Here is a 27,053-nt window from a genome sequence, read left to right as displayed (position 1 = left end):
TTCTCTAATTGTTTTGCTGAAGTTTTAAAAAGTAAATTACAAATCCATGATTTCATAATTGTAAATGTTTCAGCATGTATCCTTAAAACATAACAATTTCTTACGTCGTCCAAATGTTATCAGTGACCAAAGTAATGGTAATTTTCCTTAATATTTCTAATATCTAGTCCATATTCATATTTCTCCAATTGGCTCCTGCAACTGTTGCTTTTTCCAACCAGGATCCGATCGAGAACCACGCTTTCCAGTGTGTAACGTCATAAAGTAAAAGTCTAACCCATAACCTCTAGGATTCAGGAAAAGTCTCCAGCAGTTAGGTTCAATTGTCACGTCTTCCAACCCGCTCAAGAAGCAGAAAGGCTTCCCAAGCTACTTCCTGCGCTCTCAAGGTGCTATGGGAAATGTAGTCTTGGATGTCGTGGGCGCCCCGCGCAGCACTCTGGGAAGGGTCCTTGGCGCTCACTCTGCGCACGCGCACACCCATCCCGCCTCCTCCCGTCCGCCAGTCCGGCTCGAGACGGGAACGGTGTGGGCGTCTTCGGGTCTAGGCGGGAGCGGAGGCTGCGGCCAGGGGTGAGCGCGCCGGGGACGGGGCTCCGCGCGGCTGAGGCCCTGCCGGGTCGGGTGGGCTCGTGTCCGCGGACGGGAGCGGGGAGTCCTCCCCTCCCCCAGCGCCGTGCGCCCGCCGCGTCCCGGCCCGCAGGGCGGGCTCTCGGTCGGGACTCGGGAGGCGCGGCGCGGCCGGGGCGGGGCTGCGGGCGGCGGGAGGGCTGCGCCCCCCGAGCGTTCGCGGGGAGCGCGGGGCGCCTGGGAGCAGCGCGCGCAGCTCTCCGGGGAACGAAAGGGTGGTCTGGGGACGTTGTGTCCGGGGCTCGTGCTGACCCCTGTGTAGGGGGCTTTCGGAAGACCCCGTTTCCTTCGTCTGGGCTTTCGCATCACCCTCACGACAAGCCTCCTTGTCGGTGTAAACGTGCCGTTGTGCACAGTGGAAGGCAGCTCCTGGCGGCGGCATGGTAGACCCCAGGGCACCAGCCGGCGGGTGGGAGAGGTAGGGTGCCAATACGAATAGGTTTCACTCCCTGCGTCTGGCTCTGCCTCGTCTCCTCCGTGCCCCAAACCCGACGCGGCAGCCCTCGGAGCCCTTAGTAGAGTGTCCTCTCCCCCACATTCCCGGAGGGGTGATTGTGGAGTGCACGCGGACAGAATCTCAGCGCGCGGGAAATGTGTGCTGGGATTTGTGGCTTCTCTCCAGAGCCCCTGGGTCAGACGGCGGCTCTTGACCCTGCCTCGCCGTCCAGGCCGTCTCCGTCCTCAAAGACACCGTCTGGTACCTAATGGAGTGCTGGCCAAGAGAAAGGTAATGCAAACCATACACAATGTAAAGGTTTTCCGTAGCAACGGGAAAAAGAAAGGGATGTGAAGTTAATTTTACTGATGTATTTAATTCAGTACATCCAAAATGTGGTTTTGACTTGTGGCAGTAGCCACACTTGAAGTGTAGTAGTTGCATGCAACTAATGGCAACAGTACTGGGTACTACATTTCTAGTGAATTGCAAAAGAGTCAGGCTTCGAGTGTTAGAGGAAGGTTTCAAATAGAGTGAGTTTGTTTCTCAGGCCCAGGTCCCAGCCCCTCTCGAGCAAAGTAACTCTTTTAAGGCAGGAAAGGGAGTCTCAGGAACACTGCCACTTGGAAGAACAGCCTTTCTGACAGACCCCTCACCGGAGCTTCAGAGCAGAGGCGGAAGGTTCCAGACGGGAGCAGGTCCAGATTTGTTCCACCAGAAGCAGTTCTTGATCCCTGTATAGCATGAATCAGACTGGATGATGTCACCACGTCCAGAAGCCATCACAGACTGTGTGACAGTGGACACTGTGGACCAGCTTGCAGAAGGTGGTAACCGGGCGTTGAGAGGGGTGGGTGACTGTCAGGCTGCCCAGGAAAAGGCAGCTCACTGGATGGCTGGTGAGGACATGGTGTCCGGGGAAGGTGTACCCAGCCAGTGCTGACAAAATCCTCAACAGCACCCTGTTTCCTTCACTCTGCCCTCACTCTTCAGATTCCGAGCTGCCCTCACACCATGTTCATCAGCACGTGTGGCGTCTAGAGTTATGCCGATGCTGCCTCTTTCCTGAACGTAGAGAATAACGAAATGATAGTAGAAGAAGGGTTTTCTACACTGGGCGCCTTTGGAAGCCCAAAACTATCAGGCCTGAAATGAATGGTTTTTGTAGAGTCAGCCAGGACAGAACCAAGAACTAAGCGTGGTGCTGCTGACTTACACGCGTGTGAGTACTATAAGCATCTTATCCGAAGGCCTTTTTTAGAAACTGCAACCAATTTAGAACAAAAAGTTAAACAAATTTATTTCTTGCATGAAGCATCCCATCTGTATCTGGGAGTTTTCTGTGGAAGTTCTAACTCAAGGTGAAAGACAAGAACTTGATTAATAATCCAGCCTGAGTAGTTTTTTGACAACATTAGGTTTAATGAAGGTGGAGGGTTTCACCTCTGGTGCTGCTGACTTTGTTTAATCCTCTGTTGTTTTATTTTGTTGTTGTTAATTAGTCAGAAGAGGATATACATTGTTAATTCGTCAAGAAAAAGCAGTTTACCTTAGTCAGTGAAAATGCAAGGTTAAGTCCACGTAGTCATGTCGAAGATACATATGCACGTTCAGGTGGTGCTACCTCTGTGTGTTCCTTCTTGCCCTTTCTCAAGAATGTCCAAGGGGTATTTTCCCATAGGGAAGGCTTTTCTCCAGCTCGTGTTATGAGAGTTTTAGGCAGATGAATGTAGGAGTTGTAAGACCGACCAGGTTTCTCATGACCCCGTTTCTCTTTCCTCCTCCCCAGCTGAACCTTCACAGTTCTTTACATGCTTCCAGGAGTAGCAGAAAATGAACATAGCTCAGGTGAGTTCGATTTTTGATAACCTGTTTGTGTTACAATGGATTTTATAAGGGCTTAAGTGTCTATACGTTAACGTGGAAAAGTAGAAATAGAAATGGATCAGATGCGTTCAGAGAAGATATAGAAATACAGTTGGAGAGCACAGCAAAGGTGGCGGGTGGATATATGCAGGTCCTCTGACGTTACAAATGTACTATGTTTGGAGTTCCAAATTTATTTCTGAGGTTTTTGATAGCTGTGTCAGGGTATCCGACATGATAATTCTTTAAAGGTTAACATTGGTGAGAAGATAAAGCAAACTGATTCCTCATAGGCTATAAAGACAATTGAAGATAAAAAAATATCTTTGTTGTTTTCGAGTAGGTGATTTAGTTAACAACTTCCAGTAATAACCCTAAAATAATATAGAGTGTTGCCTCTACTTGTTCTTCAGTAAAGGTAGAAGACGTAATGCTGAATGTGAACTCAGTCAATACTATTTTTCGGAAACTCAAACGCAGGGATTGAATGAGACATTTTTCTGATGGATCAAATGACTATCCTTAAAATTACTCTCCATAAATATTTCGAGTACCCGTGATTTTCAGGACGGTTTAAAATCGTCAGCTCAGCAGTTTAAAATCCTGTTAAAATTGTCAGCTCAGCAGTTTAAAATCCTGTTCTCTTTCAAGTGTTTCAACGCTTCCCGTCCCACTCTAAACTTGTGCATGAGGCCTTGGTTTCTCTCCCCACTTGCCTGTGATCTCCAGTGACCAGAGACTTGGTTATAATCAAATCCATTGGGTCTTGTCTAATCCTTTCCTTACTTGACTTTTCTGTAGCACTTGCCTCTACTTCTCACACTGTCCTGGAAAGTTTCTCTGTTACTGTCTGTGACACCCTCCACTGGCTCTGTCCTTCTCCTGCTGATGTCTTCACGGAGTCATCTTCTTTCCCTCGTCCTTTCGCGTGGCTCATCCACAGTTTCCATCTTTGGCCCTTTAATCTTCTCTATTATCTTGGAATGATTTCCTTTTCTCTCATTTTTTCTTTTTTAAACAGCTTTATTGAGATTCAATTCACATACCATGCCATTCACCCATTTAAAATGTAAAATTCAGTGATTTTTTTAGTGTACTCACAGGTATGTGCAAACAGCACCACAGTGGATTTTAGAACATTTTCATCAACTTGAAAAGCAATGCTGGGGGCCGGCCTGGTGGCGTAGTGGTTAAATTCGCGTGCTCCGCTTTGGCGGCCTAGGATTTGCAGGTTCAGATCCCGGGCGCGGACCTACACGCCACTCATCAAGCTGTGCTGTGACTGCCTCCCATGTACGAAAATAGAGGAAGATGGGCACAGGTGTTAGCTCAGGGACAATCTTCCTCAAACAAAAAGAGGAAGATTGGTGAGAGATGTTAGCTCAGGGACAGTCTTCCTCACCAAAAAAAAAAAGAAAAAAGCAGTTCTGTACACTTTCTCTTCTCCCATCATTCTGTTCACCCCCAGGCCCCTCAACTTTTCTGTCTCTGTAGATTTGCTGAACCAGTCCCTGTATTATTTCTCGTAGGGCAGTTTTACCTCTGACAAATTCTGTTTTTTGTTTATCTGGGAAGGTTTTAATTTTTCCACTTTTGCTGGATATAGAATTCTTGATTGACAACCTTTTTCTTTTAGCACTTTGAATATGTCATTCCCCCTGCCTTCTGTCCTCCATGCTTGTAATACTGTTGTATGTGGTGAGTCACTTCTTTCTTACTGCTTTTGAGATTGGTGGTTTGGAGACTTCTTGTCGATTATTTCTTCAAATATTCTTTCAGACCCTTTCTTTGTCTCCTCTCTGTCTGGGACTCTCGTTATACGTATGTCTGTAAACTTGGTGCTATCCCCCGGTTCATTTTCTGTCATTATTTTTTCTTTCTGTTTCTCACTCTGCGTAACTTCAGTGGACCTATGTCCATTTGTTCACGCTTTCTTCCACCCGCTCAAATCTGCTCTTGAATCCCTCTAGTGCAAGTTTGGTTTCAGTTATTGTACTTTTCAACTCTTGAGTTTCTATTTGGTTCCTTTTTATAATTTCTATCTCTTGATTGATATTCTTTGTTCAGTGGAACATTGTTCTCATACTTTCTTTTAGTCCTTAGGCATTGTTTCCTCTGGGTCTTTGACGATATTTAAAATAGCTGATTTAAAGTCATTGCCTAGTAAGTCCAACATCTGCTTCCTCAGATGCAGGAATCAGTTTCTATTGATTACACGTTTTCCTGTGTAGGGGTCTTACTTTCTTGTTTTTTTCTTTGTTTGGCAATTTTTTTATTGATAATTGGACATTTTAAGTAAAACAGTGTGGCAACTTTAGAAATCAGGATTTCTCCCCTCCATAGGGGTCACTGTTGAAATTTATTTGTTCAGTGACTTCTGTGAGCTAATGCTGTGGAGCCTGTATTTCTTGTGATCTGTGGCAGTTGAAGTCTCTGTCCTGAAATGCCTGGAACCAGTAAGTCTCCCAGTCTTTGCTAAGGGGCTCTGTGCGTGTGAGGGTATTCCTACAGCAGTCAGACAGGCAGTTTACAGCTCGGCCTTAGCCGTCACTTCCTTCTTACCCCAAACCTCAAGATCACCCAGAGGTGACAGCTTAGGGCCTTCTCACATCTTTCCTGGACATATGCATGGCTCTCCGCATGTGTGCGGCCTTCTAGATTCTCAGGAATATATTGGAGCTTTTAAAAATCTTTATGGACATCTCATTCTCCAGCTTTTCCTTTTAAACTTTTTGATTAGGACGTTGTTTGCCCCAACTATTATCCACCTCCTCAGGTAGCCACTAAGTTAAGCAAGTGCCTTCAAATGTTTTTGACAAACGCCTCTGAGGATAAGGCTTTTCATTCTCTGTGAGCTCTGAGGTAGCTCAAATAAAGACGTCCTTGCAAGTGAGGTCTTTCAGGGAACCACCCAACAGGCCAAATAAAGAGTTTCCTGGGAGTGGGGCTCTGAGGGAACCTCAGCCCGGTTCTGCCCGCCAGTGGTTGCCACGCTGCTGGTTTCAGCCTTGAGTGCAGACTGTCGGTTCTCACGCCGCCGCCACCACGTTGCAGAGAGAGGAATGGGAACAGGGTCCCTGAAAAGCACACGCTATCACCGCTCTCACTCTGATTCTGCTGTTTTCCTTGTGTAAATGTTCTGTCAATTGCCTTTGTTACCTTCTACAACTTTTGCCGGTTTATTCGTTGCTTTTATGGAGGAGAGAATTTTCTTGGATCCTTATTTCCCCATTTTCACTTAGGTCATTGGTTAGCTTAGGTTTTGTTAATCCGGCTGATTTTTATTAAGCCGGACGTTAGAGAGATTGGCGAAAATGAACACAATGCCGCTTTTCTCACTGATATTTTTGGTTTTTGAAAATATAGTTAAATTTTCTTTACTTTTTTCAGATTAAAATAAATTTCCTTGAGAGGTGTTCCTATTCTTTTACTCATTTGTTTTGGTTACCAGCTCCTAGCACTGATCTTCATGCAGAGTAGGTACTCACTCAGTCATACTGAAGACATGAATGAACAAAGAACTGGATACATAACACTGGAAAAAAGCTTGTTTCTGTCCTCTTGTCTCTTGGTTTGCTTCCTTTCTTTTTATTTTTTATTGTGAAAAGAACACTGAACATGAGATCTACCCTCTTAGAGATTGGGCAGAGTTTTATGTGTACAATATAGTATCGTTAACTATAGGCGTGATGTACAGCAGATGTCTAGAACTTAATGACCTTGCATAGCTGAGACCGAAACTTTGTACCTGCAACTCCTCATTTCCCCCTCCTCCCAGCCCCTTTGAAGTCTTTTGTTGTGGAAACTTTCCCTTTTCTCAGTTTCCAGGACTCCACCCTCTCCTGATCCTATTATTACTTTTCAGAAAACGCCTTCTCTGGCTTTGTGGGCCTTTTTTCTGTCAGCCTCTTCAATTATCATGGTTCCTCAAATTCTACTTTTGGTACTTTTCTTTCCTCAATCCCCTTGTGCTCGGGTTGCTCTCTGATTGCCTCTGATAACTTCAGTTACCGCCTAAATTGCTAGTAATTCCTAAATGCTTGTCTTCGTCCTAGGCCTCCCTTCTATGTTCTAAAACCGTGTGTATACTAGTTTAAGGGACATTTCTAGCTTTATGTTCCGTAGACCCTTCAGTAGCAACCTGAGCAGATCTGTCTCACTACGACTTCTAGCACATTTTTTCCTTTCGTTTCCCAAATATCAGTGTTTGGCACCAGCACTCAAGAAGCTGCGCATGCAGTTAGACTGGGTAGCTGCACGGGAAAGTCGTTGTCAAATTGGTTGCTGCTTCTGCTCTATGATTAAGTCCCTATCCTTGTATCCATTGCTGTTCCATCAGTGTAGATAGTGTTCTCTTATACTGGTCTGTTTGATCGCTCTTAATGAGCTCTAAGAGATTTATATTATATATCTTCAGACATGTACTTATCCATAAGTTTGATCATGTATAATGTCTCCGCAACTTAGTGTATCTCTTCCTTGGCCCCCGTTATTTACAGTGATGATGTCCAAGGAGAGACTGACTATCCTAGAATTCTCTAGAATACCCAGGGTAATCGCTTGGGATGTAGAAGAAGTGTTGCAGGAAGTCTCTTTACATTGAGTTTTTTTTTGTTCTTAAGCAAACCTATAATTCATAAATATATACAAATGAATTATGTTAAGTTAGAAGCCTTTTAAACTAATGGAGTAGCTGTAAAGTTAAAGACAAAATTAGGTCAAAAATTGGCATCTTTTATAGCCATTTGTTTTAGAGCCTTAAGAGTAAACAGGAAAATTAGTAGTTCTCAAAGATATTTTCTTTGTCACGTAATTCTGAACCTTTGCACAAAATGTGCTGTTTCAGGGATCAGTGTCATTTGAAGACGTGGCTGTGGAGCTCACCCAGGAGGAGTGGCGGCAGATGGACTCTGCGCAGAGGGCCCTGTACAGGGATGTGATGCTGGAGAACTACAGCCACCTCGTCTCCGTGGGTGAGCAGACCTTACCATGTGACTCCCTCTAGAGTACATTTCCTTTTGTTAAAATGACCACACATAAACCGTTTTTAGAGATTGGTGGTGTTCCGGCTTTTTATTAAGAGGTCTAAGGTAACTAAAACCTTTAGAGAAACCGAAACGATGTTTGTGTCATTACTTCCGCGTTGAAAATTTCAAATGAGCGCCTTCATTTTGCTGCTCTTGCTGCTGTCTCTTTCTCCACCTTTGGCAACCAAAAGGCCTATGGATCTGGTCTGTTTAGACCCCCAATTGTTATGTTTACAGGGTACTGCATTACTAAACCCAAGGTGATTTTCAAGTTGGAGCAAGGAGAAGAGCCCTGGTCCTTAGAGGAAGAATGCCTAAACCAGAGGTACCCAGGTGAGTGAGCCCTGGCAGAAACACCTGGGTAGTTAGACCTTAGAAGGGAACACTTTTGAAAGTTTTTTTTTTTTTCCTTTTAAACAGCTTTATTGAGATATAATTCACATGTCATACAATTCATCCATTTAAAGTACACAATTCGATGGGTTTTAATATATTCACAGATAGGTGTAAACATCACCACAGTCAATTTTCATCACCTCAAAAAGAAACTCCATACCCTTTAGCTATCACTTCCCTGTCTCCCTGTCGCCTCCAGCCCTGGCAACCACTAGTCACTTTCTGTCTCTATAGATTTGCCTATTCTGGACATTTCATATAAATGGAATCACACATTATGTGGTCTTTTGTGTTGGGTTTCTTTCACTTAGGATTACAAGGTTCATATTGTAGCATGTATCAGTACTTCATGCTTTGTATGGCAAAACAATTTCCTTGTGTGGGTGTACCACATTTGTGTGTCCATTCATCAGTCAGTGGACGTTTGGGATTCCACCTTTTGGCTATTATTGAGTAATGCTGATATAAACATACATTTACAAATTTTTGCGTGGACGTATGCTTTTATTTCTCTTGAGTTTATATCTAGGCATGGAATTGATGCGTTATATGGTAACTCTGTTTGGGGAACTGCCAGACTGTTTTCCAAAGCGGCTGCACCATTTTACATTCCTAATGACAGCATACAAGAGTTTTGATTTCTCCACATCTTCACCAACACTTGTTGTTATCTGACTTTTTGATTCTTGCCGTCCTAGAGGATGTGAAGTGGTGGTATATCACTGAGATTTTGATTTGCATTTCTGTTGTAGTCAGCTGGAGTGGCATAGCACAATACCATAGCCTGGGTGGCTTAAACAACAGAAATTTATTTCTCACAGTTCTGGAGGCTGGAAGTCCAAGATGAAGGTGCCAGCAGGGTTGGTTTCTGGTGAGGCCTCTCTTCCTGGCTTGGAGATGGCTGCCTTCTCACTGTGTCCTCACATGGCCTTTCCTTGGTGCATGCATGGAGAGAGAGAGCTCTGATCTCTCTTCCTCTTTTCGTAAGGACACCAGTCCTATAGAGTTAGGGCCCCACCCTTATGACTTCATTTAGTCTTAATTACCTCCCTAAAGATGTTATCTCCAAATACAGTTACATTGGGGTTTAGGGCTTCAACATATGAATTTGAGGGGAGACACAATTCGGTCTATAACAATTTCCCTGATCACTAATGATGTCAAGTATCTTTTCATGTGCTTCTTTTAGCCTTTGTCTAAACTGGTAAACGATTCCAGGAATTTCAGAAGTTATAGTTTCAATATAATTCCTAGAGCAAAAAAGTACAATCATCTGAAGTAACTGTGTTTACTGAAAGTTTTGTTGTGAAGCCATGTAAACAGATAGCATAACATAAAGATTGACATAATTTAGATCAAGCGTATCTCCCAGTCACTAAATGCAAATGATTGGATCATATTGATTGGCTAAAAAAGATATCCCTAAATGAGGATCTTAGAAAGTTTGTAATAAAATAATAGTAAAGTTATCAAGTTAGTAAAAATAAAATAATTCAGGGTTTCGTGTTCTGTTATTCAGGTTTGAATTTTGGCAATAGATAGATTAATACAGTAAAGGTCCTCTAGCTCAAGAGCGCAGTTGAAGTAAAACTTGAAGCATTTGAATGACTGCACCAAACAAAATGATATCAGTGATCGTAACACACTAAATAAGGAAGTTCTGGGAACTTACAGTTCACTAGGATCAGGAGCTCATAATATATCTCATCTTATTAAATAATAGGTACTGTGGACATTAAAGAAGTATGCCTGTAGAGGAGGATATACATGATATTTGTACTCAAGTGAGTCATGTATTTGTGTATGTGTGTGCTGAAATCAAACAACAAGCCTTCCAAAGTCCCATGGGAGAGTCTTAAATTTGTGAAAATGTAGTGTTAATCTAAAAAGAGAACACCAATAAATCCAACATATTAGAATCACCACAAATAACGTTCTCTCAACATAGTTTGATCCATCTAGAAAATAATGATAAAATGAGTAAACAAAAACACTCTTTCGACATGGTAATTTTAAAAATTGTCTCCCTTAAATGACATATAAAGACGGAAATGAAATCTAAAATTGCACCACATTTATGAAATAAAAAAAGAATGTGCATATTAGAAACCTTGGGATATAGCTAAATGAGTGAACAGAGGTAAATTTGTAGTCTCGTATTTATATTAATAGATTAAGAATTAAGAAGAGTAAAAAATATACTAATGAAAGCAGAAGAATTTAAAGTAAAAGTAAAAATTAGTAAACTAAAAAAACTGAGAAATTGTAGAATGTTTCTTAGAATAAAAAACAATAAAATAGATGAAACTTGAACCCTAACAAAGACAAAAGAAAAGAAGCGCTTACATAATAAATTCAAGTGGGAATATACTTGTAAAGATTTAAAATGCGATATCAGAGTAACTCCGTTCATAAGAGCGATGTGGGACGACTCACTCTACCAGATATCAAGGCTTTATGTAAAGCTCTGAGTAGTTCAGTCCTATGGAGCTGGGGCTGGGATGGTTTAATAAATCAGTGGGGAAAGAATCCTGAGGTAACCTTATGATCAAAACAGAAACTCAGATTCAGGTAGCTTAAAGACCTGATTATCAAAGCAAAATTAGAAATATTCTATGTGATGATTAAGGAGAACATGTTCATGACTCTGCTTAGGGAAGGAATGGGTAAGATCTAAAAAGCATTAACTAGGGAAAAGCTGGAGTAAATGGGGCTTCCTACTCCTCCCACTAAGTATAGTTAAATATGTACTTATGTATAGTACATTTATATAAGACAAACGTAAGATTCTGAAAGATGGAACGAGGAATGAAGATGAGCTAGGGACCTCGGCACCTGATGAAGTACAGGGTGGTTAGTGTCACCGGAAGGCTGGTGGGGAGCCTGATCTCTCAGGTCTGCCCAGTGTTCATGTGGCGGCCTTCTCCTCCAAATCCCAAGGATGTCAGCAGAGGGCTAGTGGGAACCTAGACTTGTCTCCCCACTTGGCAGTAGTGAAGCTGCCCTCCACTTCTTCTGTTGGCGTGGTTTGAGAGGAGACCGGCTAAAACTTAACATTAATTTTGATAAAGTCCAATTCATTAATTTTCTTTTAAGGACCATGTTTTTGTTGTCCTGTCTGGAAACATTGAAACTCAAAGTAAAAACAGATTTCTTCCTATGTTTTCTTCTAGACATTTTTAAATTTCACATTTTACACTTTGTGATCCATTTGGTGTTAATTTGCCTAGAAAGTGTGAGGTATGTGTCAGGTTTAAATTTTTGAAAAGACGAGTGCGGTTACTCTAGCACCATTTGTTGAAAAGATTATGATTTGCCCACTGAAGAGCATTTGCACTGTTCTTGGGAAACGGATATATAGTTGTGTGTGTGTGTGTGTGCGCGCGCGCGCCTATGTACATATATTCCATGTATCTAAGACTTTTTTACTCTAGCTTACTAGTTAGGTCTTGAAATCAGGTAGTGTGAGTCCACCGATTTTCTTTTATATGAATTTTAAAATGAGCTTCTTGATATTTACAAAAAGGCATGCAGGCATTTGAAGTGGGATTGCGTTGAATGTACAGATCAAATTAAAGAGAATCGACGTCTTAACAATATAGAGTCTTTCAGTCCATAAACAACATATACCTCTCCATTTATTTAGGATTTCTTTCATCAGTAGTTTTCAGCATACAGATACCAAGGTTTTCTGGTGTTGTTTTTTTAGTGCTATGGGAAATTATATTGTTTATCTGATTTAAAATTCCAGTTGATTGTTGTTTGTATATGATTGGCTTTGTACATTGGCTTTGTATTTTGGCCTTGCGGAAAACACTTATAGTTTGAGGAGTTTGGGGAAGATCTTCCATGTAGACCTACTCCGTATCTTTCATTTTTGTTCTTGCCTTATTGCATTGGTTGGAACTTCCATTACAGTCTTGAGTAGAAGTGCTGAGAGTAAACACCCTTGTCCTTTTCCCAATCTTAGGTGTAAAGCATTCTGGTTAAAGCATTCTGACTAAGGCATTCATCACTCTTAGGTATGATGTTAGCTGTAGGCTTTTTATAGATTCCCTTTATTAGGTTAATGAATGGATTTTGAATTTTGTGAAATGTTTTTGCCTTAATTGATGTGATTGTGTAATTTTACTTCTTTAGATGATGAATGTGATTGGTTTTTGAATATTGCAACAGTTTGCATTCTTGGGATGAATCCCACTTGATTCTAATTTAATATTTCTTTTTATATATTGCTGTAGTCTTGGGCTACTTTTTCTTTTTTCAGGATTTTTGCATTTTTATCATGAAGGATATTGATCTGTAGGTTTCTTTTCTTGAGCTGTCTTTGGTTTTGCTATGAGGATAATACAGGCCTCATAAAATGATTTAGGAAATAGTCACTCATCTTGTGTTTTCTAGACGAGATTATATAAAATTGGTATTATTTCTTCTTGAAATGTGTGGTAGAATTCACTGTAGTTAAAACCATTTGGTCCTGGAACTGTTTTTTGAAACTGCATATTTTTTGACCACATAAGTCAATTTCTTAAACAGATACTGATCTCTTTGGGTTATCTCTTTCTTCTTGAATGAGTTTGGTAGTTTTTTTTTTTTTCCCCAAGAAATCCGTCCATTTTATTTATATTGTCAAATTTACAGACATAGGGTTTTTCTGTTATTATCTCTTTAATGTCTGTTGTGTCAGTGAGTTACATCCTCTTTCGCATATATCTTTCTGATATTGATAAGGTGTGTCTTCTGTTTTTTCGTCTGTTTGTATCATTAAAGAAAAATCTTTCTAAGCACTAAGCTCAGGTTTGATTGATTTTTCTCTGTTGTTTTCAATTTCATTGTCTAATCTTGGTTATTTTCTTCCTTTTTCTTTCTTTAGATTTAACTTCTCTTTGTCTAGTTTCTTAAAGTGGAAGCTTAAGTAGCTGATTGGGGGTCTTTCTTTTCTCATATAAAAATTTTAAGCTGTAAATTTATCTCTGAGCACTACTTTAGTCGCATCCCACAACTTTCTGTATGTTTTAAACAGTTTTTGTTTTCGTTCACTTCAAAATATGTTAATTTTCTGTGAGACTTCCTCCTTGACCCATGGGTCAATTAGAAGTGTATTAATTTATAAATACTCTGCATTCTCCAGGTAAGTTTGCGCTACTGATTTCTAGTATAATTTCTCTATGGCTTGAGATCACACTTGATATGATTTCTGTTCTTTTATGTTTGTAAAGATGTGGCTTATAGCCCAGAATGTGGTCTGTCTTGGTGAACACTTCATGTGCATTTGAGAATAATGTGAATTCAGCTGTTTTGTAGTGTATTGTGCCCTTGGGTTGTGAGGGTGTGGTTTTCACAAGTGGTATTTCCTCTCTTCTAGCTGTGACTGTGGGCTACCGTGTGTTCCTGCCTCTTTTCTTGTTCCTGTGCTGCCTTTTCTTCCTTCTTTGCTTCCCCTACCTGCCATGAATTGCCACCAGTGCCTTAAAGCAATGGATTTGTTAGAGTAGATAGGAATGTGGTTCTGGGTGGAATTTTGGCTGTGGCTGCTGATACCATCACCCAGAATGTCCTGTGAATGGAACTTTCTCAGGATTTTTGTTGTGAGCTCTTGGTTTGGCTCATGGAGGAAAATTTTGCAAGACGGGACAAATCCTTTATTTCTGTGGGAAGAAAAATCCTTTATTTCACAGGGAAGAGTGTTCCAGGTTTTTTTTGGCTTGAGTAGGGTTGATGCCGTCAGCAAGTTTTTCTGTTCTGTTAGACAACCGTTCTCTCAGACCTTTGGGTAAAAGAAACAGGCTTTTCTTGGAGCTCTTCTGTCTCTGCCTTTTATTGTCTTTGGATTGCAGGCTTCTCCAGCGCCCCATATGGGATATATGAGAAGCAGAAAGAAAAGCCTTGGAATTCTCTGCCATGTCATTTCTTAAGTCCCAAAGTCCACTTTTCCATTTTGTAGCATCTTCATTTGTTAATTTTTCTTTTCTTTGGTCCAGAGATTTTTAATGGTAAGAGGGAGGGACCTAGGAAGATGGGGCTGCTCCATCTTGGCCAGCACTGGAAATAATACCTGTTTTTTTTAAACAACATAGATGAGGAGAGAGAGTATCTGTCTTTCTGTCTGTGTGCATGAAGTATTAATCTTTGGAAACAGGCAAAAGATACGGCTCTAAGCACCTCTTCATAAGTAATGTGAGTCATAGGATGTTTTCAATTTTTCTCATTTTAGGATTTTACCAAGTCGATGTCCACGTTGAGGGGAACCAGGAAAAACAAGAGAAACCTCTGTGGCAAGTACTATTCATGGATAACAAAACATTGAGTACAGAAGTACAGAAAGTTTTAGAAAAACCATTTAATCTGGATTCAACTGCAGATTTTTCGGGAACAATGCCCTATAAATGTGACTCTGGTAGAATGAATTTGCCGGTTGTTTCTGAATTAATTATTAATGATAGAAACTATTCAAGAAAGAAAGCTGATTACCTGAATGTATGTGAAAAGTTGCAGGTTGATGTTAAGCAGGAGAAAACTCATAGTGGAGAGAAGTCTTATGAATGTAATAAAAATGTGAAAGCTCTCAGTTATGAGAAAGATCATCAGAAATTTCAAACTCTGGAGCAATCTTTTGAATGTAATGAATTTGGGAAAGTTTTGCATGATAAGACTGTCGGTGTTACAGCTAAGAGTTCTCTAACAGGAGAGGAATCCTGTAAGAATTTTGAATTTAGGAAAAACTTTGATAAAGCAACTCTATTTAACCACATGAGAAATGGCACAAGGGAAAAGTGCTTTAGTCTTAATGAAGATGGGAAACCCTGTGACAAAACCACCATTGTGGAATACAATAAAGTTCGCATGGCTATGACACGCTATGAATGTCATGAAAGTGGGAATAACTTCAACAGGAATTCACCCCTCACTCAACCTCAGAGAACTGTTATAGGACAGGTTGCTTTTGAAAGCGGTAAATCTGAAGAAAACTTGAGCCAGAGCTCAGCCCATGTAGTACATCAGAAGACACAAACTGGAGATAAATTCTGTGTTTATAATGAATGTACAAATGCCTTCTGTCAGAAATTAGACCTTACAGTACATCAGAGAACTCACACAGAAGAGAAATTCTACCAGTGTGGTAAATATGGGAAATCCTTCCATCAAAACTCAGCCCTCCATGTACTTCAGCAAAGTGACACAGGAGAGAAGTCATTTGAATATAGTGAACGTAGGAAATTCTTTTACCAGAAAGCACACCTCATTCAGCATCAAAAGATCCAGTCAGGGGAGAAACGTTATGAATGTGAGGAATGTGGGGAATCCTTTTCTCCCAATTCACATTCTATTCATTATCCTGGAACTCATATGGGGGTCAATGTCTGTGAATGTAGTGAATGTGGGAAAACTTTCTGTCAGAAATCAAACCTCAGTGAATATCTGTCAGCTGATACAAAAGAGAAACCTAGTGATAACAACGGACGTGGGAAATCTTACAAGAAGTCTTCCCTCACCGTACACCAGAGAACACACAGAGATAGGAAACCCTTTCAAGGTAATGAATATGGGAAAACATTCTCCAAGATGGCACATCTCACAGAATATCAGAGAATTCACACAGGGGAGAAGCTGTATGAATGTATCGAATGTGGGAAAACTTTCTCCAAGACATCGCATCTGAGAGCACATCAGAGAATTCACACAGGCAAAACAGCCTATGAATGTATTGAGTGTAGGAAAACTTTCTCTCACAAGACTCACCTCCTTGCACATCAGAGAATTCATACAGGGGAGAAACCTTGTGAATGTAATGAATGTGGGAAAACTTTTGCTGATAATTCAACCCTCAGAGCACATCAGAGAACTCACACAGGGGAGAAACCCTACGAGTGTAATGATTGTGGGAAGTCTTTTGCCCATATATCTGTTCTCAGAGGACATCAGAGAATTCACACAGGGGAGAAACCTTACGAATGTTATGACTGTGGGAGATCTTTTGCCCATCATTCAGCTCTCAGAGCACATCAGAGAGTTCACACAGGTGAGAAACCCTATGAATGTAATGACTGTGAGAAAACTTTTGCCCATAATTCAGCTCTCAGAGTACATCAGAGAGTTCACACAGGGGAGAAACCATATGAATGTAATCTGTGTGAGAAAACCTTTGCCCATAATTCAGCCCTCAGAGCACATCAGAAAATTCACACTGGGGAGAAACTCTATCAATGTAATGAATGTGGGAAAACTTTTTCCCAGAAGACGCACCTCAGTACCCATGAGAGGATTCACACAGGGGAGAAGCCCTATGAGTGTACTGAATGTGGGAAAACCTTCTCCCAGAAATCATACCTCAGTGGTCATGAGAGAATTCACAAAGGGGAAAAACCTTATGAATGTAACGAATGTGGGAAAACCTTCGTTTATAAGGCAGCCCTCATAGTCCATCAGAGAATTCACACAGGGGAGAAACCGTATGAATGTAACGAATGTGGGAAAACTTTCTCCCAAAGGACACACCTCAGTGCACATCAGCGAACTCACACAGGGGAGAAACCGTATGAATGTAATGAATGTGCGAAAACTTTCGCTGATAATTCAGCCCTCAGGGCACATCAGAGAATTCACACAGGGGAGAAACCCTATGAATGTAATGAATGTGGGAAAACTTTCACCAAGACATCACACCTCAGAGCACATCAGAGGACTCGTGCAGGGGAGAAACCCTATGAATGTAATGAATGTGGGAAAACTTTCTCCCAGAAGTCATATGTTAGTGCACATCAGAGAATTCACACAGGGGAGAAACCCTATGAGTGTAATGTATGTGGGAAATCTTTTGCCCATAATTCCACCCTCAGAGTACATCAGAGGATTCATACAGGTGTAAAATCCTATGAATGTAATGAATGTGGGAAAACTTTCTCCCAGAAGTCACACCTTAGTGCACATCAGAGAATTCACACAGGGGAGAAACCCTATGAGTGTAATGAGTGTGGGAAATCTTTTGCCCAAAATTCAACTCTGAGAGTCCACCAAAGAATTCACACAGGGGAAAAGCCCTATGAATGTAATGACTGTGGGAAAACTTTTGTCCGTAAGGCAGCTCTTAGAGTACATCACACCAGAATGCACACCAGAGAGAAAACGCTGGCATGTAATGAATTTGGAAAGCCCTAAAGGAACTCATATGTTATTAGGTAACACACAGGGGAGAAGCTCGTGTCACATAGACCTGCAGATTATTTCCCTTAACTAATTCCTTTTCCACTAGGCACATACCTTGCCTAAGTTTCCCAGTCTGTCCTTCATCCAGGTGCGGCTGATCATGGAATATGACACTACTACATTTAAGCTAAGTCTGGACTTAAAAAGTCACCTTAGATTCTTCCTGTCCTGTGTTATACTGGAATGGAGAGACTTCCATGCAGACTTGGCTGCTGTGTGTTGAAGATGGTAGAGCACAAGGTGAAAGAGACTAGAATCTGAATAACTGGGTGAAACAGAATTCTCCACTAACATCTTCACCAGTTGGCTTTTTGTTTTTTTAGGCAAGGATTAAGTTTGGCTCTGTTGAGCTCTTACAGATTTTGGTCATTGATTAAATGCAATAGCTTAGCCAATTCTCTGTTAGAGTAGGATGAAAGACTGAATATAATGAATGTCAGAAGACCACCAAGAATTCAACCTGTTATTGTACATCAGAGACTCCACATGAGGAGGAAGAAAACTTCTGTCAATATCATGAATGATCAACCTTCATCAAAAATCAGAGAAATCTCAGGGAAAAACACAAAAGCCTTTTACTGCAAAGTGAACTTCATTAAACATGAAATAATTAAAACTAGACTAAAATCTTATATTTTGATAAGTGAAACTTTTTACAGATACATTTGTGTGTTGCCTAACAATGGTATACGTTCTAAGAAATGGTTGTTAGGCGATTTTGTCGTGTGAACATCATAGAGTACTTACACAGACGTGGGTGGTGTAGCCTACTACACATCTGGGCTGTATGGTACTAGTCTTAGGGGACCACCGTCGCATGTGTGGTCTGGCATTGACTGAAACGTTATGTGTCTTGTGACTGTACTGAGTTTGCTTCAGAGAACTTTTTTCTGAGGAAATAAATCAGTTTCTGAATTGAAGATCAAATCTTCGCCTAGAACTGATGTACCAAAACTTGTGTTTTCCATGTAATACCAAGTTTTATAGAATATAAAAAAGAAAATATTTACCTCTACACAAACTGACTGTGGAATGTGAAGTTTTAAAGATGGAGGAGTAACTTGAATTCTTTGGACAGTACCAATAAATGTTTGTGACTAGTGTCTGAGCTATGTGGTACATCTGTCTGAGTCTCTGTAGCAGAGAATTTGTTATTACTGGTGAGTTCCAGTAGAAGGCAGTAGCCAAACCTGCTCTGGACCTCTCCACTTTCCTTTTCTGTGTGACAGTCTGTGTCCTTCTGTTGGCTTCCCTCAGCTTGATGCTGTGATTTTGGCCTGCCTGCTATGTCTGAATATTAGTCTGGTCCAGTTGTTCTAGGTCCTTGGAAATCTGTGAGATTTCTCAAGCATTCTTGTGTGTATGTGTCTGCGTGTGTTGTGTCTGTGTGTTTGGTGGATGTTGATTTTTGGAAGCTTTTTTGGCCTTCATTTTATGCCACTCTAGTGGTTCATTTTGCACGAGTAATTATAAAGCAAATCCTCCCCTCAGCCATCTTGTATGCATGTAGCCTGAGGATCCTGTCTGGGATCTTTTTTACACCCGTGATGCTTGCTCACGCTGCACTGTTGCAAACCAGTGTTGTTTCTGCCCTGCTTGGGCAACAGGCTTTGGAATTGGGGTGAGAAATCAGGGCTACTTTCATGTCAGAAGCACCGCATTGGTACTGAAAAGCAGACTCACTTTTTGGGAGACTATGTAGTATACATAGTATAGTCTTAGCCAGGAACATATTTGATCAATCTGCCATCATTTCAGGCTACATGGTTTGGTCAGCACAGAGAAGAAAGTAAATGAAACCCTCATTTTTAAAACCTGGACCACTAAAAATTTCTCTGAATCCTGGGCATGTTGCTTTCTGCAAGTGTAAGCTGGTAGATTGAGCATGAGGACAAGTCAGGTGGTTCTCAGGTTAAGTTTTCTATTCCCTATCCTCTGTTGATAACCATGTGAGGGAAAATGATGGTATATCTTGAGCATTAATTGGAGAATAGATATTTCTTCAACACTGGGTTATCACTTAACTTAGTGGCATCACTGCCAGAGAAAGGAGCCAGGAGTAAGAGCCCACCATTGGATGAGGGTTTATCATCGCACCACCGGAGGTGGATCAACACTCCTTGTGGCAGAAAAGTTCCAGCAGCGGAGAGAATATGTTTGCCCCTCCTCAGTTTCTGACACCCTGATGCAACTAGAGCTTATTGCACAGTGCCAAAAGGGAAATGAAAGTCAAGAGATCTCTTTCTACATGCTTGATTTTTCAGAAAACTATAGATGAAAAGGAAACTATCTAACTTGGAGTGCTTTCCAAAAAAAATTTAAAACTAACTTCAGTTTAGAATCGTTTTAGATTTCAAGAAAAGTTACCACCATAGTTCGTGTATACTCCTCACTCAGTTCCCCGTATTAACATCTTATATTGCTCTGGTTCATTTGTCATAACTAAGTAACATTGATACATTACTAACTAAACACATCATTTTTTAGATTTCGCTAGTGTTTCCCTACTGTTTTTGTATTCCAAGATGTCATCTAGGATACCACATGGCATTTAATTGTTATGTCCCCTTAGCTTCCACTGGTCTGTGACCATTTCTCAGACCTTCCATGTGTTTGATTACCTTGACAGTTTTGAGGAGTGCTTGTTGAGTATTTTGTAGAATATCCCTCAGTTTGGGTTTCTGATACCTTTTTTTATGATTGCGCTGGTGTTACGGGTTTTTTTATAGGAAAACCACAGAGATGAGATGCCATTTTCATCACATCAGTAGTATGTCCTGTCAACATGAGTGATCACTGATAATGCCAAGCTTGATCACCTGGTCGAGGTGGTGTCCCTCAACTGAAAAGCACGTGTAGCAAGCACCGTGCTGGCTACTTGGTAAATATTTCTTTTATAAATTATCAATCTATCAAATTGTGCATAAAATAAGATCAGAATCCTTTTTATATGTTTTGATTTCAATGTTGGAAATAATAGAAATGCAGATAGGTTAAAAGTCATAGCACCCAGAATTTAAAAAGAGCCTCAAGCTGATCCTGTTGACAGTCCACATTTTTGGTTTTTAGTGTTTGTTGGAATAAGAATGAATCATTGCTCTCTTCTTTGCTCCCCAGGAATTAACTTCAGGATTTTATGTATCTTCATATCTCATTCTGAGAGTGGTGACCAACTCTTCTATACCTCTTAATCCCTGGCATTTGGACTTTGAGTAATGAAAGGACTGAAAGAAAGTTTGTCTGCATTTCATGAGCCCGTCAACCCATAGATTATTATATTAACTCAGATACCAACAGGAGATAGGAAGAATGACCAGCGGGTTTAACTAAGAAATGTATGACGATAGCAGAAATAAGTCAGAATTGAGAGCAAGGTGGGTTATCAAAAGCCAAATGCCTGTATGGGGTATTTTAAAAGCATTGATAAATTGTGTGGTGCTAGTAAGAATAGTTAGAAAGGAATGGGTGTGTTATCAGACAGAAAGTTAAGTTTAGACATATAGGTTATAGGCAGGTGACATAATGAGAAATATATATAAAAGATGTAGGAGCACATGGTCACTCCCAGGTGGTAGCTTAGTAGCCAAACTGGAAGGGTTATAGAGAAGCAAGAGTTACTGTTGAAGCAAGAACATGTGGGCATATGTTATTGCACATGTACAATGCATATTGTCATCAGACAGTGTAGATGAAAATCTAACAGGAACTCCTACAGAAGTAACACCTCTGGGAGAGAAATATATCGATTGGAGTACATGTGGAGAACACGTGTTAACGGGCAACATGCTCTCAAGACAGGCGTATACCTCTGGTAGAAGATGATAACCCAGCAGCACAGGTAGAATGTAATCGTATCCCTACTGAGAAAGCAGAAGCAAGACTCTATTGTTAGACTGCTCAGGAAACCAGAGGAGATTCTTGGTGGCCAGAGTGCAGGTGGCTCCAAGAGAAGTAGGTCAGAAACCAACAAGCACTGAGAAAGTCATTAGCACAGAAAATAAGGGAAGGGCCAAAAGAGACCACTGAATAAACTGAACTTGAGAAAAAGAACTAGATTATACATGCCTCATGGATAGATAACTTGCAAGGAAGAGAAAAAGTGTACGCATTGAGAAGTAGCCGCAAGGCCGAAAACGACAGAACTGCCACGTTACCAAAAAATGTGGTGCACTAAACAGTGACGGTTAAACAGGGTTGAATGGCTAAAGAAGACTCACAGGACCCAAAATGACAATGCTTATAAATCTACAATTTATTAAGGGGAAAGGGTGCAATATAGCAACAGTATAAAGTAAGGATTTGCCTCACAGCCAGGGGTCTGGATAAGAGGCAGGCATGAGCTCCCATTTTCCTCCATGGTATGGACACAATTTCACTGTCAGAGAAGAACTTACGTGTGCACAGAACACCTCAGAAGCGTAAAATGGATTCACTGCTGGGGTTTTTTGTACCCTGCTGGGCATGTAGGCATGTTCTTGCTGTGTAACCAGCCCCAACAACAAAGGACTCTGAGGGTCTCAGTGAGAACAGGTGCCAGTCATCAATTGCACTGTTAGCAATAAACGCTGCTGATAAGCTGTTAAAAGCTGCCCCCAAAACCTTTTGGACCCGTGGCTACAAGGCAACACTATTAATCAATATATTTCATTCCTTGACCAATGATGTGCAGGATACTTCAGCTCAGGTCTGTTCCAGATCTGCTGGACTTAATTCTCACAGCAAAGTCCAGCCCCCCTGATTTTTGGTGAAAGCCTTTGACAAAAAAAAATCATCACTCTTAGTTTGACGGCAGTCATTTGCCTTTCAGCAGCTTGCAATCAAATAGAGAATCAAAATGCACATACAGACTTCAAAGAGTTGTAATAACAATGGCTCTCCAGAGATATATGGCTATCCCATCCACTAGGCAACCAAACATTTGCATTGTCGGGCCCAATTTGGTGAAATACAGGGAGAAGATTATCCATCCCATTAATCCCTTTGGAATTCTTGCCGTGAGTCAAAGTAGGAGACATAGTCTCTGGTTTTGGAATGTTTCCAGAGTCTTGGACCTTAATTTTAGCCCCATTGTAGAGACTTCCAGATCTGGCATTAAAAAAGAAATTGTTGTGAAGTAGGGATGAGTTGTTTGTAAATTGGAATGCATGTAAATTGGAAAAGAAGTAAAATTGTCTACAGATGACATGAGAGAGAAAATCTGATAGAATCTATGAAAAAGCTATTAAAAACTAAGCAGCTACTATTTATTCTTAATAAGCAAATAAAGCTACTAGTACTAATAAGTAAACTAATCAAGGTTGAAGGATACAGGATGAATATACTGAATGTCTTCCTATATACTAGCAACAAACAACTGGAAATTGAATTTAAAAATTACAGTTTACAATAGCACCAAAAACTATCAAATATCTAGGGAATATGTAAGATCTTTCTACTGAGAACTGTAGAACAATGCTGTGAGTAATTAAAGAAGACCTAAATAAGTTGAGATAAACCATGTTCATTGGTCAGAAGACTCCATCTTGTTAAGATATCAAATCTCCCAAATTATACGTTATTATATGTATTGTATACATTCAGTCCCATCCAATGAATGTATTATATACTTTTAACCCCATCCTTTCAAAAGCCCAAGTGATCCTTTTATGCAGATTGACAAGTTGATACTAAAATTTGTACAGAAACGCGAAGGACCTAGAATGGTAAAACTGCTTTGAAATGTGAATGAAATGAAATGAAATGTAAAGTTAGAGAATTAACATGACCTGATATTGAGACTGCATGTAAAGCTACCGCAATCGAGACAGTGTGGTACTGGTGTAAAGTTACACCAGTATAACAATGGAACAGAATAGAGTCCAGAAATAAACCTGCACACACGTGGACAACTGTCTTTTTAAACTTTGATCCCTACCTTGCGCTGTATTAAAAAATTAAATGGAATGTAGATCTAATCGTAAAAACTAAAACTAAAGAATTTGTAGCAGAAAACATTGGAGAAATGTTTTACCTTGGGTAAGGCAAACATTTCTTAGATACAACACCTAAAGAATGATACATAAAAGAAAAAAATAATTGATAAATTGGACTTCATCAAAACTATAAAACTGCTCTTCAAGAGACACAATTACGTGAATGAAAAGCCACAGCCTGGAAAATTTATATCTGATAAAGGACTTGTACTCTTTTTTAATAATAAGAAAACAGCCCAATTTTTAAAAATACGGACAAAAGAAGATATACAGATGGAAAATAAGCATGTGAAAAGCTGCTTGTGAACATCGTTAATCATTAGGGAAATACAAACTGGAAAGCTCAATGACACATCACCACACACCTATTTGAACGGCAAGGATTAAAAAGAGTGACCATGCCAAGTATTGACAAAGTTGCACAGGAGCTGGAATTCTGGTACATTGCTGATGGTAATTTTTCAATTGGTATAGTTTTAAATTGGTAAATTTTAAAATGGTACAGTACAGACACTTTGAAAATTATTTTGGCAGTTTCCTAAGAAGACAAACATATGCCCACGATTCATTCCAGACATTTCACTCGTGAGTATTTACCCAAGAGAAAAGAAAGCCTATATCTATACAGAGACTTGTACATGAATGTTCATAGCCATTTCATTTGTAATAGGAAAAAACTGGAAGCAACCCGGCTGTCCATCAACTGGTGAATGTGTAATTGTGGTACATCCATAAGATGAATCTCAAAATAATTACGGTGAGTGGAAGAAGCCAGATAAGCAAGAGTACATAAGGATTTCATTTATGTAGCATGCCAGAAAATGCGAACTAGTCTATAGTGATAGAAAACAGATCAGTGATTGCCTGGTTTGGCAGGGAGCAGTAGAAGAGGAGGATTGCCAAAGGGCACCAGGAAGATTTGGGGGGTGATGGATGTTTTTACAATCTTGATTGTTGGTGGTAGTTTCATGTGTTTATTATACATATGTCAAATGTCATCACATCGTGCACTTTCAATATGTGCAGTTTAGTGTACGTCAGTCATACCTCAGTTCTCTTTTGGGATAAGGGACAGATTGACAATACTCACTGAACTCACTCTGTTATTTTCAAGTGCCTCAGACAGAGACGGGGGTGCAAGAGTAGGGGGTGGAGGTGGTTGGCTGTCAACCACAACTCTGATGGCTAAGTTGGCCCAAAGATCTGTTTGAACTCATTGAAGAGGAGGTGTGAAAAGTCACTTTGCTTGTAAGTAATTTCTCTTTTTAACTTCTTTTGTAAACAATTATTAATTTGCCCTTTCCCTCTCTTTTGCCGTTTGATCTCAGAAATATCTTACAGGCAGACTCTGAACATTAACCTTGGTTAGAGTGGCAGGACAGTGTCCTGTAGGGTCTGAACAAACTATGGAACTTATCTCCCCGGCCTTAAAACTCGCCCAGCTTCTTCCTCCTAGGCATTACCTGTGCTACCACACAGAGTCGTTGCCGGCACAGGGAAATTGACGATTCCTCTCAAAGCTGTTAAGGGACTGAAGAATAAGTGAAATTGTTTCTTAAGTACCGAAGAATTTCCTAAAATGTGCAGACCGTCTCATAGACGGCTATTGAATTATTTGTTCAACTGTGTCTGGTGAATGTGTCTTCCAGAACTAGACTTCTTAACATTTCTAATGTAGAGACTAGACTTAAGAGCCACTTTTTATTTCCCGATGACTAATGGCCATAAACTGTGCAAGTAACTAAGGAGCCAGTGGTGAAAATCCTCAGAAATCTCCTTATTTTATTCGAATATGGATGAGACTGATATGGGTGAGGTATGATTCTTCCTGAGGCAAAGTTCCTTTCCAACTGTGAATCTGTGAAACCAAGCAAGTTATGTGCTTCCAAAAACAATGGTGAGACGGGCATAGGATGGACATTCCCATTCCAAAAGGTGGAAATAGGAAGGAAGGAAGGAAGGAAGGAAGGGGTGACGAGTCCCAAGCTCGTCTACAATCTAGCAAGGCAAACTCCAGAGGTCTTAAGCCTCTAGAATCATCCTCTCTGTCTCGATTCTCTGCCTCCCGGACCCACTGGGTGGCAAGGATACCCTCACAGTGGACCGAGTGCCACCCATTCCATAGCTCCCTGCCATGGTCCCACCAAGGCCATTGCTCTCTGCTGGGGCCTTCCCCGTGCCTGAGCTCTGCCAAGTGGGGGTAGGTCCCAGAGGGCCCCACTCCTGTGCCTTTGATTGGAGGCCATCTGCCCTGTTGAAACCTAGGCAGTGGTCCTGATGATCTCTGAATCGCCCTCAGGGTCCTTCCTGCCTTTTCTTGAAGGATAGCACACAATCACAGCCTGCCTTCATTCCATCCCATTTTCTCTGTTTCCTTTAGTCCTAGCTGGAAGTGTTTCTGCTGGTGTAATCCCGTTTCCATTCCTGAATTCTGTTGAGATGGCTGATTACGTCCATGGTTCGCACCCAACTATTCTCCTTATCAAATGCTCAGTCCACCACACCCTTAACTGTTCTCTTCAGGGCACACTTTTTCATTTTTGGTAAGCTGGACAGGCTGAGAATTTTCCACATTTTTCAGTTCTGATTCCTTTTGCTTAAAAATTCTGTGTTCAATTCATCTCTCTCGTCTCACAATTCACTCTGAGTAGTCAGGAGGAGCCAAGCCACTCCTTCACTACTGCTTAGAGAGTTCCTCAGCTAAATATCCAGTGTTATCACGCGCAGGTTCTACCTTCTGCAAACAATAGAACATTAGCACAATTCGGCCATGTGTCTTGCCACTTTATAACAAGGATAGCCTTTCTTCATTGTCCAGTAACATCTTCCTCATTTCCATCTGAGACCTCATCAGAATGACTTTTACCGTCCATATTTCTACCAACATTCTGTATACAGTTATTTGTGTGTTCTCTAAAAAGATGGAAGTTTTCACTACAGCGGCTCTCCTCTTTTCTTTCTCAGCTCTCACCAGAATTGCCTGTAAAAATACTTTCATGACAATATCAGCATTTTCTAGGATGAACTTCAAAACTCTTCCAACCTCTGCCCATTAGCCAGTTCCAAAGCCACTTCCATATTTTTAGGTATTTGTTATAGGAGCATCCCACTTCTCAGTGCCAATTTTTGTCTCAGTTTGGACTGCTACAACAGAATACCATAGACTGGGTGGCTTAAACAACAAAAATTTATTTCTCACAGTTCTGAAGGCTAGCAAGTCCAAGATCAAGGTGTCTGGCGAGAACCTGCTTCCTGGTTTGCAGATGGCCATCTTGTCATTGTATGCTGGCACAGACAGGGGAGAGAGAGAGAAAGCAAGCTCTCTTATATCTCTTCTTATGAGGACACTAATCCCTTTCATGAGGGCTCCACCTGTATGACCTAATTGTCTCCCAAAGGCCCCACCTCCAAATACCATCGTATTGGAGGATAGGATTTCAACATATGAATTTGAGAGAAGGGGGACACAAACATTCAGACCATAGCACTTCCCCAAATTCTAACTGAGCAACTTGGTTGCAT

The 27,053-nt window shown here is 40.9% G+C and overlaps 1 protein-coding gene across 11 annotated transcripts; it reads left to right on the top strand.

The window, feature by feature from the left end:
* The first annotated feature begins 498 nt into the window (after positions 1-498).
* Positions 499-17,921, top strand: LOC131401924 (zinc finger protein 658-like). 11 transcript variants are annotated; one of them, XM_058536978.1, is made up of 7 exons: positions 499-573; positions 1,253-1,357; positions 1,659-2,288; positions 2,856-2,914; positions 7,779-7,905; positions 8,197-8,292; positions 14,570-17,921. In XM_058536978.1, the coding sequence occupies exons 4-7, from the start codon at positions 2,900-2,902 to the stop codon at positions 17,509-17,511; spliced, it is 3,180 nt and encodes a 1,059-aa protein (XP_058392961.1). In that variant the 5' UTR covers positions 499-573; positions 1,253-1,357; positions 1,659-2,288; positions 2,856-2,899; the 3' UTR covers positions 17,512-17,921. The 11 variants fall into 11 exon arrangements, with proteins under 11 accessions (XP_058392961.1, XP_058392965.1, XP_058392968.1 ...); XM_058536981.1 differs by lacking the exon at positions 499-573 and having other exon boundaries at positions 593-1,357; positions 1,659-1,893; positions 2,060-2,288; XM_058536982.1 differs by lacking the exon at positions 1,253-1,357 and having other exon boundaries at positions 507-573.
* Positions 17,922-27,053: the final 9,132 nt, after the last annotated feature.

Source organism: Diceros bicornis (assembly GCF_020826845.1).
Source record: "Diceros bicornis minor isolate mBicDic1 chromosome 22 unlocalized genomic scaffold, mDicBic1.mat.cur SUPER_22_unloc_1, whole genome shotgun sequence".
NCBI lineage: Eukaryota > Metazoa > Chordata > Mammalia > Perissodactyla > Rhinocerotidae > Diceros > Diceros bicornis.
The sequence above is the reverse complement of the archived record's forward strand: the minus strand, read 5'-3'. Positions and strand labels throughout refer to the sequence as shown.